We start from the raw sequence: 18,003 nt of genomic DNA, 5'->3' as shown, positions 1-18,003 counted from the left end.
AAACTCCAATAAATATACCAAAAAATGCAAATATAGTAGGGTAGACAGAATGTAAGTAAGAAAATAAATAGGACTTTTAGATAGTGATAAGTGTAATGAATAAAATAAAATAGTGATGTGGGGAGTGAAAAAAAATGATGAATCAATAAATTCTGCTCCTGAGATTATTATTACCGTGTATATTAACTAACTGGAATTTAAATAAGAACTTGAAACCAACAAAAAAACTTTAAAATGTGGTTTATAATTAAAATTATTTAAATTTTTCATTGATGTCCAAGAAGATTCTCTAATACGAATTTGCTATGGAGTATCTATCTATCTATCTATCTATCTATCTATCTATCTATCTATCATTTATCAATCTTTGTAGCTATGAAAGAATAAACCAATGTAAACACCTAGGGATATGGCATTATATTGCTGGGTCCATATCTAGGCAATATCAGTGTCCTCTTGGGTAATTACTTAACATCTTACTGTCTGAATATCCTTACCTAAAAATTATGTGACTAATTTAATTTATTGTGAGGCCTACATGAGATACTTTACATAAGAAATCATATGTGTTTCTGGCAAATGTTAACTCTAGAATGCTATTATTAACATTATTACCATTCTTTTTATTACTATAATTTATAACATCAGTAGGCTTATGTATGTTAATGAAAATGTATGATTTAGACTTTTGAAACAATATTATTATTGTTGTATTTTCCCTAATCTGACTTATAAGTTTTAGTAAAAGAAAATAAGTGAAAATTTCATGGAATAGAATGGCTCAGTATAATATAGTGGCTCAATAGTCTCTACACTGTATTGCTTTGTGATGAAGGATTATTCTTGAATTCACAATTATTGACTTATTATTTGCAAAACAGTGTGCTAGGGCTTGAATCTATCCATTGTGAGGTTGCTATAATAGTGTTATGAGAGAGGTTGAATGATACCACAGGGGACAGAGAGATGAATTCTAAAGAAGGATTTGAGTAGGCCCTTTGGAGTTGAATTCAATTTATAAGTTTTAATTTTATGTGATTATCATTAGTTGCATGCTTTTCATTATACCTTGTTCTAAATGTGAGACAAAGCTAAAATGCTATTAATTCCCAAAATGTTTAAAAATATTTATATATATTTGTTTTCTTTGATTATTCATAAAAAGATGTATTATAAGAACTTTAAAAAGGGGCATCTGGGCAGCTCAGTGGTTGATCATCTGCCTTTGGGTTAGGTCGTGATCCTGGGATCAAGTCCACATCAGTCTGCTTCTCCCTCTGCCTATGTCCTTCTCCCTCTGTGTCTCTGATGAATAAATAAATAAAGTCTTTTTTAAAAAATAAAAGCTTTATTAAAAAAAGATTTTCTTCAGAAATACTTTAAGAAAAGCAAAAAAAAAAAAAAAAGGCTTTTTAAGTCCTGCAAAGTTACCTGTTTAAACTGAATGATTTCAAAAAATCTTTATTTCATAGGTTCTATAATATTGTCTTCTCTCTGTTCTAATTATTTTGAAATGTTTTCTATTTCTGGGGAAAGTGGTCCTTTAACTTCAAATACTTATAACCCTAAGCTTTCCTTTTCTACTCCATCCTTTTTCGCTCTTTTCATTCCTTTTATCCTTATAAAATAGGAATCAAAAAGGACAAGAGGAATTGAGACTATGAAAAGTATTTGGACCTGACATTAAGTCAGGTGATTTCAGAATGACCTTGGTTGTGGTTAGTAGAAGGTGCAATTTACTATTTTCTTTTCAGAAACTTTTCAGAGTTTCATAGGCCAAGCCTAATGAAACTGCCAGAGACATAGTCACTGGACTTTTGAGTGTTGGGGAACTTCGCTTGGCTTACTTTTGCACTTTTATTATATCCACCCTATTTCCTCAAGATCTCTTTCCCTGTTTTTTGTTTGCATAAACTTCTACTTTCCACCTATTCTAACTTTAAATCTTCATTTCAATTTTTGTCATTTCCTTAGTGTTATTTAAGGTCCTAGGCCGGATGCTATGGATTATTTCCACCTCTGGTTTGCATGTTTTTGACAATGAAGTATGTCACTTGCATGCTTTCTTTTCATTAATAAATTCACTAATATACCTAATGGAATTTTAAAAATTACTTAATGATTTTAAATCTACAAGTACAATACTTATCTTTCAGGGACTAGATAGAAGCCATTATTTTATCTTAATATTTCTCCTTAATTTTATTTGATGTGATGCTTAGTCCTCTTATGTATTGCTTGAGGTTTTGTATTACAAGGATCTGGCACTATTTGGTTGTTTAAAAAGTGATACAAGAGGGGATCCCTGGGTGGCGCAGCGGTTTGGCGCTTGCCTTTGGCCCAGGGCGCGATCCTGGAGACCCTGGATCGAATCCCACGTCAGGCTCTTTGCATGGAGCCTGCTTCTCCCTCTGCCTGTGTCTCTGCCTCTCTCTCTCTCTCTCTGTGTGACTAAGATAAATAAATTAAAAAAAAATAAAAATAAAAAAAGTGATGATATTATGATTTAATTTAACAATAAAAAACAACAACAAAAGGCTTTTATACAAACCTACAAAAGTTAAGGAATTCTTATTTCCCTCAAATAACAGGCCTAGGATGGAAACTAAAATGTAAATTTAAAATGGGACATATTTCCCATATTCTAAAGCACAAAACATTTATTTATTATACTCCAGAAAATTAGAGGTTAATTTAAGAAACTAAGCATGTATTTGGTTTTATGGATTTTTTTAAAGAATGAAATTTTCTAAATGCCAGTTTGGATACACGCTTTTTCATTGCTCAGGTAATGCACAAAAACTAATTAGTGATGGTGGAAAAGTTAATTATATGTTAGAAACACCTAGAGCAGGGGTAGGTGAGCATCAGCATAAATATATTCTGTAAATATTTCATAAACATATTAAAATCCTTCTTAATGTATTATTAACAAGAAACACCTTTTCTCTCAAAGGTCCATTTTTATATACTATAGGATATGAATGCAAATATTTGCTTTTCTCTTAATCACAACTAATTTTATCTATACTTCTCATCTTTTGCTCTGTGGGTCCATCTACTGACTTTATAAGAACAATAATCTATAATTTTTAGACTAAAGGAAGTATATGAACATTTAATTGTATATTTATTTTAATAAGCAATTTTAACTTGTTTTTTAATTTCCTATATAAGGCCACTATTATTCATGTTAATTCATTCAAAAACTGAATTCAGTGACTTTTTTATTTAAATATATTCTCTTTTCATCCCCATTTTAGTTAATGATAATACCAGTAAAACTTCCATGATTCCCCTTTTCTTCTTTTGCTGTTGGATATTACAGGTTAGCTGAAATGCAATAGCTTCTTATCAAATAATTGTTGAATGAATTAATGAATAAATGAATACTTTTTTTTTTTAATACCAATATGATTTTATTCAGACACAGGCAGGAACAATGACCTTCAGAGCTGGGTAAAAACAGTAAGTTAAAAGCATGTTTAAAGTTTCAGATAATCAGTTAAAAAGTCTGAAGGAGGTGATTTCCCTCCTTTTCTGTTGATTAATTCAACACAGCATAAAATAATTTATATCTATAAAATACCCTTATTTCTAAGCAAATCAACTGGAGATGGCCCTAGGATTTCCTCAGCTATGCACGATGCACACAATCTTCATTCCCTCCTCTACCCCACCCAAACTTTAAGGCAAAAATGGCCAAAGAAGGTAATCCCCTTGGGGCTCTCCACGCCTGTGCCCACCCACCTCCTACCTTGCTGCCCTTCCAGTCTCAACAACAGCACCCAGCCCTGGCGTAACATCCTGTAGCCACTGTCAGAGATGCACCGGCCCCTGTGTGTCTAAGCATGTTGATTCCTCTCCTGGTCCAGATACACCTCCCCTGCATCCTACGGCCTAGAGACTGTACTAGATTAATCATCATCAACACCCATTAAACAAGATAGCAGGAGGGGAAAAAAGAGAAACTGGGTTATAATGTGAATTACAGGTAGTACAGTCTCTGGTTAATAGGTACTACTTTATACATAACAAGGCAATTAATAAAATATAATTAGTGCTTAAAAAACAAAACAACAACAAAAAAGTCGAGTGTCTGTACCCTCCATACAGTGTTTCCATTTGTTATCCACCTTTATATTTCCTTTGTAGGAAGAGAAAGACGTACTTTTCTTCCTAAGAATATTTAGTAATTTTATTACAATTTCTGAAATCTTTTATTGCTTAAAAAGTGTCTGTGAAAAAATTAAAAACTGCTCGATAAGACTTACAATGCCTTTTATGCTGTGACCTAAGATAATTTTTCTGGTTATGCATTCTACTTTGTTTCTCATATTCCATCACATATTTACTTCTCTTTTTCTATATGTCCATATTTTAGTTAATGATGCTAACATTTTTTTTCATCAGTTAAGCACCAAGCATAATAAGTTATCTATAATTTAACTATATATTAATAAGTATATAATATTATGAAACAGTGTATGTAACAAATAGCTAATAATAGTTTATTTGTACCGGGAACATTGCTAAGAACTTTGCCTAAATTTTTACATTTTATTCTAAGCACTCTATAAGGTATTTACTATTATACCCATTTTATAGATGAGTAAACCAAGGATATAGACCTAAGTGCCGTGTTAAAGTTTAAGCCAGTGAGTGCAGGAACCAGAATTCATATGTGAATCATCTCAGTCTTGTACTCCAAACCAGATGCTCTTGTATCTTCTTTGAATCTCAGCTATAATCAGTGGTCAAGTCTTAACCATTTCAAAGCCATAATATTGAACTGCCATTGTCCAGTTGTGTCTATATATTAGCCTAGCCTATGGTAGTAGTTTCCAAACAGATCAGCCTCTCTCTGTTTTAATTATTCTTTTATTTTGTTGCTAGGACATTCACAACATTGTATACCTTTTTACTTCAGGTCCAACCACCCTTTCATGTAAATCCAGCTCTTTTCCCATTTGAACTACTTTTACTTCCCTGGACATTGTTGTACCTCTGAACTTCCTAAGTCATTTCTGAGATTTCAGCTTAGCCTGAAAATGTTTTGTAATGTCTCTCCTAACTTCAGGCAGTGCTGGTACCTCCATGATGATAGCCATCAGTATTTTTAAGTCATCGTTTACTTCTTTTTCTAAGGAGGATGCGAACGAACTTGAGGAGAAAAGTTCGTCTCACTTGTTTTGAATTTTTTTATATTATGTTTGTATCTTAATTCCATAGGTGGTAGTACTGTGCTTGATATAGAGTTAGCACTTCATTATATTAATGTTTCTAAGAACATATAATATTTTGATGTACATTTCTTTTTTTTTTAAGATTTTATTTATTCATGAGAGACACAGGGAGAGAGAGAGAGAGAGAGGCAGAGACACAAGCAGAGGGAGAAGCAGGCTCCATGCAGGGAGCCTGACATGGGACTCGATCCCAGGTCTCCAGGATCATACCCCAGGCTGAAGACAGAGCTAAACCGCTGGGCCACCAGGGCTGCCCTTAATGTACATTTCTACATTCATCTATACTTTATACTAAAATCCATGAGTTTAGGGACACCTGGGTGGCTCAGTAAGTTGAGAGTCTGACTTTCAGTTTCAGCTCAGGTCATGATCTCAGAATTGTGAGATTGAGCACCATCTTGGGCTCTGTGCTTAGCATGGAGTCTACTTGGGAATATTTCCATCTCCGTCTTTCTCCCTCTGCTCCTCCCCTTGCTTGTACATTCCCTCTAAAATAAAACAAATGAATAAAATCTTTACAAAAATAATAAAATCTTTGAGTTTACACTAATGCTTCATTTTCTGTCCCTTACTATAAGTTTCATTCGATTCTCCCTACTGTCCAAATTTTTAGCCGACTTTCATTCTCTATAAAATGTTTTAAAATTTCTTCAATCTTAGAATAAACAGAAGGTAGTTTCAGAATTGCTGAACCATACCTCTGTAAAAAGGAAGTCTACTAATTAGAGATTAGCATTTATTTGCTTCTTTTTATCTTCTGTATGAGGACATATAGTCTGTAATTGTATTAAAAAGTACTTATGTTCATTCTTTTTTCCTCTTTCCGTGTGATTGTTAGTCATTTGAGTAAGGATCATTAATTTATTTCTGTGTTTAGTTAGCTTCAGGGCCACCTGCACCCCACCAGTATTGTTGATGTTATTTTCTTTTTTGAATATGTGACATATTATCATGGTCCTCAAAATCACAAATGTACAAAATGTCAGTGTCCTCCCTGCCATTCCCCTCATTCTTTTCATGACATTCTCACTCATGCCTTACGTAACCTAACTCAAACCATTCCCTGGTTTATCCTCCCTATATTATTTTTTTAAATTTAAATATGCAGAAACATGCATATTTTCTTTTTTTTCCACAAAAAATGTTGTCTTGTACTGTTTTTTTGTCATCTAATAATATAACTTGGGAATTATTCCACCTTAGTTATAGAGATTCTTCCTCATTGTTTTTATAGCTTCCCAGTACTACATTATGAGGATATACTTTAGTTTATTCAACTATTCTCCAACTAAGAATGTTTATGTGAATGACAGTAACTTCAAATGTCAGTAGTGGAAACTTTTGTGTCCATGTATATATCTGTACTGTAAGAGGTCTATCTTCAGGACAAATTCCTAGAAGGGAGCATGTGATTTTAAGAAATAAACGCATATTTTGTATTGCTAGTATGTACCAGTCTGTATTTCCACTAGCAATGTATGAGAGTACCTGTTTCCATATAGCTTTGTTAACAAAATATTTTTATACTTTTTTTTTTTTTAAGATTTTATCTATTTATTCATGAGAGAAACAGAGAGAAAGGCAGAGACACAGATGGAGAGGCAGGCTCCTTGCAGGGAGCCCCATGCGGGACTTGATCCCAGGACTGGGAACATGCCTTGAGCCAAAGGTAGACACTTAAACGCTGAGCCACCCAGGCATGCCTATTTTTTATACTTTTTAACTTTTTGTCTGACAGATGAAAATTTTAATTTTTAGTTCTCTCATCCTAGGTGAAATTAATCTTATCTGCATACATTTAAGGACCATTTTTATATTTTATGTGAATTTTCAATTTATGTATTTTTTTTTTAAATTTTTATTTATTTATGATAGTCACAGAGAGAGAGAGAGAGGCAGAGACATAGGCAGAGGGAGAAGCAGGCTCCATGCACCGGGAGCCCGATGTGGGATTTGATCCCGGGTCTCCAGGATCGCGCCCTGGCCCAAAGGCAGGCGCCAAACCGCTGCGCCACCCAGGGATCCCTCTATTTATGTCTTTTGCTCAATTTTCTGTTGAGATATTTTTATCCTTTTTCTTTAATTTGAGAATTCTTTTTTTTTTTTAAAGATTTAATTTATTTATTCATGAGACAGAGAGAGAGAGAGAGAGAGAGAGAGAGAGAGAGAGAGAGAAGCAGAGATACAGGCAGAGGGAGAAGCAGGCTCCATGCAGGGAGCCTGACGTGGGACTCGATCCTGGGTCTGCAGGATCACACCCTGGGCTGAAGGCGGCATTAAACCGCTGAGCCACTCGGGCTGCCCTTGATGGGAATTCTTATTAGGAATATTATCTATCTGTTGAACAGTTTTCTCCAAGTTTGTATCTGTCCGTTCGTGTTGCTTATAGTGATTTTTGTTTGTTTTTGCCATGCTGGTCTTTATATTTTAATCTAATAAAAAATTATCACTCTTGAATTAGAGTTAGAATACTTTTTTTACATCCAAGTTATCCAAGTTACCTATGTATTCTTCTGTTAACTTGTGTGGTTTTATTTTTTTTTTACATTTAGATCACTAATGCTTTTAGAGTTTAATTTTGTGTATGTTTTGAGGTATGGATCTAAATTGACCTTTTTCCACCAGTTGTCCTATTGACATTGATTTTAAAAAATTCATTTTGATCCCTGATTTAATATACAAGCCTTTAATATTTTGAAGTTTCATATATATTTGGTTTTGTTTATGGATTTTCTATTCTACTCTGATATGTTTGTCTATTGATGTGCCAGTAACACAGGGTTTTTTATTATAGAGGGCTTATCAATGCTTTAATATCTTATACGCTGGTTCTTTTTCTTGAGCTTTTCTTTTTTTTTAGTGTTTTCTGGCTTTTTTTTTGCATTTTTTTGTTTGATGATGTAATCAATTTATCAATTCTGATAAAATCTTTTTTTCATTTCTTTGAAGTTGTTCTTTTGTCAGATGGCTATAATATGTAAACTGAAAGTTTTAAGAGGTAACATGTATGAAAGTACTTCAAAAGTAGTACAGCCCCATATAGATACAAAATATTATTATGTTACAAAATGTTTTATGTTTTTAACATAATATTCAATACTTTTTCAGACTCTTTGATTCATGGTCTAGTATCTATTCAAGGCAATCTTTCAAAGTAATCTCATTGAAAACAATGCAGATTCAAAATAGATACAATAAAATTCAGTTGGAATTTAAGAATTTGAACTTGTGGCAAGTAGTAATCTTTGTGAATAGCTTCTAATAATGTGTCATTCTTAAATCTTCAGTTATAGCTCAGGATATTAATATTTTATTCTATTTTTTAGATGAATGTAAACCAGATTATATAAATAAAGCATAAGGAGTCATTTTAAAGGATTTAAATACTTTAATGGTAGTCATTAGCAATAGTCAAGAAATTTAGCTAGCTAGAGTGAGAAAATGAAATATGACTAAGGGTTTATTCTTTTATCAAAGAAAATGACACAAGATTAAAATTACTCTTTTTTTAAAAGTAAACATATGAAAGTAGACAGGGTATTAAGAATATAATTCCAGAGGCTGAGTTAAAATTTTTATGGTGAAATTTTTAATATTTGAATGTTTTTGCTTAACCCTTTTCTGTTAGGAAAAAATGACCCAACTTGTTTTAAATATGGTTTCAGTTTTTAAAAATAAATCAGAATGGAAAACTGGCAAATACGTGATTCCAGGCTTTGCGATTATAGATCAGGGATCGGCATGCTTTTTTTCCTCTAATGGGTTAAATACTAAATTTTGCTTTTGTGGGCCACCTATGGTTGCTGCCATTGCTGCCTCTGCCTCTTCCTCTGCCTTCTCCTCCTTCTTTCCTCCTTCATCTCCACCTTCTCCTCTACCTCTTTCTTCACAATCCTTTAAAAATGTAAAAACCATTCTTAGCTTATGGGCTATACAAAAATTAGGAAATGGGCCAGATTTGTCCCCAGGGATATAGTTAGAATAGATGGTTAGAGTCTCTTCTTTCCATCTTTGAGTATGTTGGAAAGCTTTGGAATATAAAATATAAATCTTCCAGCCCTCTGGGCCCTTTAGATTTTTTTTAACCTATTACTGAAATCCTTGAAACAATGCCATTTGTTTGAAGATTCCAGTTAATTAAGTTCTAGATTTTTTATTGCCATCTTTTTCTTTTAAAGATTTACTTATTTACTTGAAAAGAGAACACATAAGCAGGGGGAGAGGGGAGAGGGAGAGAGAATCCTCAAGTAGACTCCCCACTGAGCATGGGGTCCAGTGAGGAGCTCCATCTCAGGACCCAGAGATCACGACCTGGGCTGAAATCAAGAGTTAGAAGCTCAGCTGACAACCACCGAGGCATCCCTTGTTTGCCATCTTAATTACAGTTCTAGAACAGTGCCTCACACTCTATAGCATTCAGAAAATACTGGAGCTAGGGCTGGATTACTGAGTTTTACTACTTACTCTTTATTTAAGCAATACAGGTATCAAATATCCTAACTAAACAAAGCAATCCCTGTAAGCCCAGTGGCCTATTTTTAATTATGAGCAATATCACTTTTTTGGTAGAAAAAAATTACACTCTCAACCACAAGTATATAGCAATAGTTGTAATTCAGGCATTTTTAATGAGAAAAATATTAGATTGCTAAGATATTATTGGTATCAACATTTCATGTTATTTATATCAGAAAGAAACAGCTATATTGTTTCCCCTTTTCATAAACCAAACATTGATGAAAATTTGTGCTTAGAATTCTAAATAAACATGTAAGTTTGAAGAACAGAATTTTAGGGGCACCTGGGTGGCTCAGTAGGTTAAGTATCTCCCCTCTGCTCAGGTCATGACCCCAGAGTCCTGAGATCAAGCCCTGCTTCGCAGAGCAGGGAGCCTGCTTCTCTCTCTCCCTCTGCTTCTTTTTCTGCTTGTGCTCTCTTGCTGATCTCTCTCTGTCTCTGACAAATAAATAAATAAAATCTTAAAAAAATAGAATTTTGGGTCAGCTATTTGAACATTTGCCTTTGTCAGAATTCTTACTCCTTTGAAATACTGTATCTACTAAATAACATGTATAATATGCTAGATATATGAAGCATATTAAATGGACATGATTTTCTAACCTCCAGAAATTATTGTTATAAGTATTCAACAGATAGCAGTGATGTAGCAATGAAAGGGACTTTGGCACATAAACTGACTTTGAAACAAGTGCTGTCAATGACTACTACTTTTTGGTTTCATATTTCTAGGTATATTCATGTACAACTTGTTAGAATAACCCTTATAGCATCCTTTTTTTTTTTTTTCTGTCTGTATTGTTCAGTTTTGGTTGTAAGTTGATACTGCAACTTTATGCTTTAGAGGAACAGAGATAACATGTGACCACATAATGTCCCTCTAGTGTATGTCTAGGCTCTAAAATCATCATCATATAAAATTTGCCAAACAAAGGCCACCATATAATGATTTCATAGGTGCTTATTCAGCGTAAAAAGATAACCTCAAACGCTGACAACAGAATAATTTCAACCCTGTCATGAAGTATAAATTTTAAACAATTGAATTTAAAATACATTTGTGCCATTTTAGCCTGGAGTACAGAACCACAAGGGAATTCTCTCAAAATGAGCTTACATTAAAAGATATTTTAACACAATTTTTTTTTGTCTCAGAAATTATTAAAGCTACTATACAATGATAATTCTTTTAAGGAACTCAGCAAACATAACTTGTATCCCTTTCTGCCATAAAGGGTATATATATAAAAGGTTTATCCAAGTTTAAAATATTAATGTACATTATTATTTTTAGTAAATTTCTGGATATAAGACTATTAATATGAAACTCTGCAAGTTAATATTAAGCTATCATGGCATATTCATTTACTATTTATGAAGTTAAGTGTTATCAATATATCTTAGGGTCCCATTATTGCTCGCTGATTGGTTTCTTTATTCCTTACAATACTACACCTTGTCATTCATTTCTGTAATTCTACATCGTGTGTCTCCATAGTTAATTCTACAAACTTAAAGGAAAATTATGCTGATTTATTTAAATATTCTTTAGGAAGAAAAAAATCAGACTTTTATGTAGAAATCTCTTGTAGCAAAAAGCCAGATTGTTAAGAATCTACCTAGTACCAAAATTTACTTTTTATGTGTGTGTAGGGGTGTGTATATTTACTTTATATTAATCATCTATTATTTTTCAAAGCAAGTAATCAAAAACAATGATCAAGATGCTTAGTGTTCTATAATTCTAATTTTATATTTTGATCAAAACCTATGACACGTTTACTAATTTTTATATGTGTATGTGAATCAGGAAAAAAACACATTGTTTCATTTATATCAGAGAGTAGTTTAACTAGCTGGAGGCATGCAGGCACACAGTAGTTCTCACAAGATTTTTGAAAGGGCTGGTGGCATGGTTGGCCTCGTCTCTTTAGACTGTCTCAAGATTGGCAAATGCACTGTAGCCTAGAATTACTGACAGTAATTCTGACAGTAATTCTGTCAGTAAAACTGACAGTACAAAGATCAGATAATGTGATTGATGTCATTAAGAGAAGGTGAATGGCAATGTGAAGTACCAATTACAGTGGTTATGACAATGAAAAGGAGGGGTCAGATACAAAAGAGATTGTGCATGCTGAAACTAGAACCTGCCATTTGATTGTATGTTGGACCCAATAAAGTATAAAGTTTGGGTCTCAAATAATTGGAATGCTAATCTTTAACAAGGAATGCAACATAAGAAAATGAAACGAGTTCATCTGAACCAAATTGACTGTGTGTAACTATTATGCCCTGGGATGTTTCAGTTAATATTCTGGAATATTAAAACTGAGGATGATCTCAGAAGCTTAATAAGATGATTTGGGGGCAATAAATAGACATGCTTTTTTACATGATATATAACTATATTATTATTATTGTTAGCAGTATAATAGTAGAAGTAATAGCTGTACTTACTAAGTGTTTGATATGTGTTAGATATTTAAAAATACATGATCTCATTTAATCTTCTGTGGATATTAAGAGCTAAGTATTATTATTATTTTTTTTTTTTTTGCAGATGAATAGGCTAAAGCAGAGAAGTTAAATACATTGCCCAAGGTAGCTGGTGATTATAGATGAAAATTTTGAAGTTAAGCTGTTTGACTCCAAAACTCTTGTGCTTTTTGAAATTCATTTCATTAAATACATGAATCATATGAAAAATAGAAAGGAGTCTAAAGAAGAATGTAATAATACTTGGATCCATACTAGACATTAGGATACCCTCAAAGACTTTAAGGAGTTTTCACAAAATTTTTAAATAAGTGAACTTATTTCCCTTTAATAAAAAATAACTTATGTGTAGCCAATATTTTTGGATAGCAAGAGGAAAATACACAGTACAAAAATAAGATAATAATAAAACCTGCATGAAATGTGATGCATGTTTGTGATGGAGAATATTCAGTGTCATTTTCGTTTTGACTTACAGCTTGTACATGTAGTGGCCATGCAAATATTTGTCATATGCACACAGGAAAATGTTTCTGCACAACCAAAGGAATAAAAGGTGATCAATGCCAATTGTAAGTAAAAATGACTTTTTAGAACTTAATGTGGATTGAATTTTTGCTATAAACTGATTGTTATACGTTTTCCTTTTTAAGCTTAGTGTTGTGCTAGTTAAGCAGCCAATATTATTGTAAACTGTTTTTGCTTGCATTTTATCAATTCTCATAAACAGTTAAGCCTTTTAAAAATGGCAGTTTTGGGGATGCCTGGGTGGCTCAGTGGTTGAGTGTCTGCCTTCAGCTCAGGTCATGATCCCAAGGTCCTGGGATTGAGTCCCACATCAAGCTTATTGCAGGAAGCCTGCTTCTCCCTCTGCCTATGTCTCTGCCTCTTTCTGTGTCTCTCATGAAATAAATTAAAAATTTTAAAGAAAATTGGCAGTTTTGTGGAGGCTTTAAAGGAATCCATAGAACATGTTTGTCTTTGGTATCTCTAAAAAGAGAAACATCCTTAATTTTTTGGGAAAACACACACATCAAATTTGCATTTTCTTTTTATAATTGTTAAATATAATAAATAGCTCATCATATGTTGAATAAATAACTCAAAGTATGTATTTTTTGCCTTTCTTTTGAGTCTGTCATTATTAATTATAATTGTAGTCATTTAACCCTTTCAAGTGGTTCCTTATACTTATTTCTCTATTTCACTAGACATGAACCCACTTTTGTTACTCTGCATTCAGTAGTTTTATGAATAATTTTTGTCTTTTTATAATTGTCAAGATTATCCTCTCTCTCAAAAAAAATTAATCCTTAAAAGTAGTCGTTTAATGTTACCTAAACATTCCTTTTTTCTAATTTACATATGTCATATCATATTAAAATAATTTTTGTTTCTGAGTTGTATATATGTACTTACATTAGACATAAATGTACTGTATTTGACACAAATCATCAACTCTAATAAAAAAGGATTCTCTAAAACTTTCATATACAAAGAAGTCTGTTAACCATGGAAAATGATCATTCTGTTTCTTTTAATTTAAAACAAATATATTATTTGCTATAGAGTTATTTTAAACATTTCAAGTTAGATGGTCGTAACTATGGCTAGCCACTGAGGTATCATAGGTTTTCAAGTTCAGAGAAGGTGAACATAACCAGTTTTTATCCCTTCATAATCTCTAAACTTAAAAAGGAGATCAAAGTATAAGGTCTTAGGGAAACTCCTATTAAGGAAGGCTATTTTGGTCTCAATACCAATGGATTTAAATCAGAGTTCTTTGTTCAAGGACAGAAGATACTTCTAATATTTTGTTGAATACTGGTATCCATGAGTAGGAACACCTTCTTGGGTCCGTACCCTGTGCATTTGCACAGGCCTTCATGCATAGAAGCATGTTGTGCTTGGTTTAACTATCACCATCTTGAAATTCTTAACTAAATTTTTAACAAGAGCCTTACATTTTTGTTTGGCACTACTTCTTGCCACCCTCTCTCCTGCCACAAATTATGTATAAGGTCCTAGTCATTAACAAGAAATATTTTATTTTTGTTTCAAGATTCCATTATTTCATCAATTAAAACTGACAATTGGGCAGCCCTGGTGGCTCAGCAGTTTAGCGCTGCCTTCAGCCCAGGGCATGATCCTGGAGACCTGGTATTGAGTCCAATATCAGGCTCCCTGCATGGAGCTTGCTTCTCCCTCTGCCTGTGTCTCTTCCTCTGTCTGTCTGTTGTCTGTCTCTGTCTCTGTGTGTCTCTCATGAATAAATAAATACAAATCTTAAAAAAAAAACCCTGACAATTTAAATTTGTACTATAGTTTTGCTTAAGTGATATAACCATCTATAATAATTATCTCTAATGTGATGTGGTACTTTAGTGAGATACTTTTGTTTCCAGAAAAGTGAGAGCAGTATTTTAATTAATTGAAATCATGTGATTATAAGCTTAGAAATACAGAGTTACAGGGTTTGGCATATGTATGAAAAAGTAGAAAACTATAGATTCTGAATGAACTCTAATTCTAATTCTTTTTTTTCCCTAATTCTTTTTTATGATTTTTAAAAGCAAGTGAAAAATTGGAATACTAATTTGTACAGTATTTTGTAGATAGCCTTTATAGATAGAATTATATTCATTATTTTTTCCTTGTTTCATTTGTCTGGCTTTTGAGTACGAGGCAATGAAAATAGGATCATCATTCTTAAAGCAATTATTTTTTTACAGTGTGCTTATACTAAAAAAAATTCTTGTTAGGAAGCAAAGCTAGTTATTCAGATCACTAAATAATTATCAAGTAAGTGCTTGTACTGTTAATGAAGATGAATATCACATAGTTTTTGCTGAAAGTATCTTTCAGGCTAACAGTGGAGAGACTAGCCAAAATATAATATACTAATTTCCTCTATTACTGATTTAAAATGCTTGCTAACCTTTGCCTCTTCACAGGACAATTTTTGTTTGGCTTTAAATATGTAGTTGGATATCACATCTTGCGTATTTTTCATAACCTCCTCAAACTACACTTGATTCTCTTCTGGTGTGCTAATTTATTCTTTGCATTATCTGTGCACTTGCCTGTATACTTTGCTAGAATGAAATTCTTTGAGGACCATGTCATTAGTACCACAGTGTAAGTGTTTAATAAGTTTATAATGGAATTGAATGAAGAAGGTATTGAAGGAGTACCAAAAGGGCAGGATTAATTTACCTTGGAAGGATCAGGAAAGTTTGAGAAGAGGATACTTGAGCTGGAACTTGAAGGAGAGGTAAAATTTTCTGGGTGGACAATATAGTAAACAGAAGGAGAAATTATATTAGCAAAGCAAGGGAATGAATATGAAAATGGTTATAGCATTTCAAGCTTTTGTTCAAGGACAAAGAGGCCTGGCAAGAGCATCACTCCCACCTTTACAATGAAAGAAACAAGAACTGGGCAAACTGTAAATCCATGAGTTTTCTGGAAATCATTGGAGAATTGAGATTACAGGGTAAACAGCCCCAAATCTAAAGGGAAACAAGAACTTTCAGGGAGAGATGAGACAGGAATGCTGTCTTACCTGGAGCAAAACTAACTGGAAATGTAGAAGACTTGAGCTCAAGTTTGCAAGGTTAATAAAGTGCAGAGCTGGGATTCCCTGGGTGGCACAGTGGTTTAGCGCCTGCCTTTGGCCCGGGGCGCGATCCTGGAGACCCGGGATCGAGTCCCACGTCAGGCTCCCGGTACATGGAGCCTGCTTCTCCCTCTGCCTGTGTCTCTGCCTCTCTCTCTCTCTCTCTCTCTCTCTCTGTGACTATCATAAAAATAAATAAAAATTAAAAAAAAATCAAAATAAAAAAAATAAAGTGCAGAGCTCCTGGGGGCCACAGGAATTGAGGGGAGGTCCATGCCCTTTTTAAAGTTGTTTTTTTTTTTTCTTTTTTTTTTTTTTACCCCCATGCACTCCATCATTTGCTCAAGAAATAAAATGGAGAAAATTTTAAGAATGTGTTTCCTGTGGTCTAAGCTGGGGGAAGGGGAATACCAGAGACAGTGGGCAGGGTTTCAATATTGGGCCAAAGTGTTCATTCAAAGGGGCATTACATTGTTTATCTTGCCAGGGTTCTGGCTCTGACCTAAACCACAGCTGGAACTCAGAAATGGTAACTTAAAACATGAATTTAATGGGGACAGGAACTATAAGATAAATATATAATGAGTGAGGTGATATTATCTATGAAACTTGTTTACTTTTGAGGAGTAACATGTAGACTTTAAAGGAAACAGTATATTAGTTTTGTAAAATTTATCAGTTTTACACTGTAAAGGCATCACATACTGCATTCTGTGAAATGCAGTGTCTCACTCAAAATCCTTTTCAATGTAATAGTGTAAGGAAGGTTGGTGATATTTAAATTTTTTTCTTTAGCCTTCTAACAATCCTAGGAATAGAACCTGGTGTTCTTCAGTGGGAGATAATTTATCTTAACAAAATAAAAATAGGTGAAAGAAGTTTTGATAAAATATTGTGGCAGATACTTAACAATGTATCTTCCTAACTCCCATGGCTGTGATAGTTTCAACAAAGCTATAGTGGACAGTTTCCTGTACTTTCCCCTATTCCACATAAAGTCTGAGAATCTTTGTCCATCTTTAGTTCCAAAGGCACTCATTTCTGCCTAAGTGCAACCAGGAAGGGTAAGATAGTTTATGCCAAGATGGATCATCCTCAGCCAACGAAGGGTGAGAGTTCTGGATGACTTCTCAGGTGGCAGTGAGCACTATAATGCTAATTATAAGTGGGATAGTGGTTATCCTGGTGTGTTATAGTATAATTATTGAGAATATTAACTGTGTTTGATAGGATGAAGTTAGGTTGGAGGAGAAGTGCTAGTTTGTGCAGGAATCATTTCACTTGAAAGTTATAGGGGGATAGTAACTATGATTGTGGACTTGACTGCTTTTGTTAACTGCCATAAAGCCTTGAAGAAGGAGCCTTCAATCAACTCAGGGCATGCTGTGAACATCTCATGGCCTTAATGACAACATTTGAAGACTCTTACCTTTTACCCCTAGAGAGCAGAGTATGTTGAAAATTATGCCCAGGATTTAATCATAATGTTGGCTGGCTGCAAATGAAACTGAAAGGTCAGCTCTCACAGTTCATCCATGGCAGAGTCACTGCCTGTTGAAGAGTGGGAGTTTGAGGCATACAGTGGAGACACAAGTATGACCTCTGAGCCCTGAATCCTAGATTCATTCCCTTGAAGACTCCTGGCTCCAAGTGGTAGTCTTCTGTCATTTGATAGAGTAGGGTAGCCTCCCTGTCCCTGACAACAATGTATAGATTTTACTTGATGTTTATGCTTCTTAAAGAGTTGTTTGTCCTCTTCCAGAACGTACCCTTGCCTTCATTTATTATCTCCAGATCATTAACAAGTGTCAGGTCTCAATGTAGCATGAGTGGGAAGATGCAGTCTCTGCTGTAGATAGGTAAGAGATAGGTTAATACTGAAAAAGCTGCAGGGCTTAAAAAATCTGCAAAGGCAGGAATTAGTAGTGCATATATGAGAGTGGACCTTGAGGGTGTTGGATCAGGGAGCATGAAATCTAAGCCTGAAGAAGGGAGAATTTATTGATAAGATATCACTCTCCTAAGAGCCAGGATTTCACGTCTTAGTGATATACCTGTAATTGTTGATGAATCTTTAAAATGTGGGCATGCTGATTGCCTCTAGTAAATAGGTGGGGAGAT

General features: G+C 33.8%; 1 protein-coding gene across 3 annotated transcripts in view; it reads left to right on the top strand.

Moving 5' to 3' along the window:
• Positions 1-18,003, top strand: part of ATRNL1 (attractin like 1) — a 784,866-nt gene that overhangs the window by 223,429 nt on the left and 543,434 nt on the right. For all 3 annotated transcript variants that reach the window (XM_072805187.1, XM_072805188.1, XM_072805189.1), the window contains exon 20: positions 12,742-12,835. In XM_072805187.1, the coding sequence (XP_072661288.1) occupies positions 12,742-12,835 (94 nt within the window). The remainder of the gene's footprint in view (positions 1-12,741; positions 12,836-18,003) is intronic.

This window comes from Canis lupus, chromosome 29, assembly GCF_048164855.1.
Source record: "Canis lupus baileyi chromosome 29, mCanLup2.hap1, whole genome shotgun sequence".
NCBI classification, from domain to species: Eukaryota; Metazoa; Chordata; class Mammalia; order Carnivora; family Canidae; genus Canis; species Canis lupus.
The sequence above is the reverse complement of the archived record's forward strand: the minus strand, read 5'-3'. Positions and strand labels throughout refer to the sequence as shown.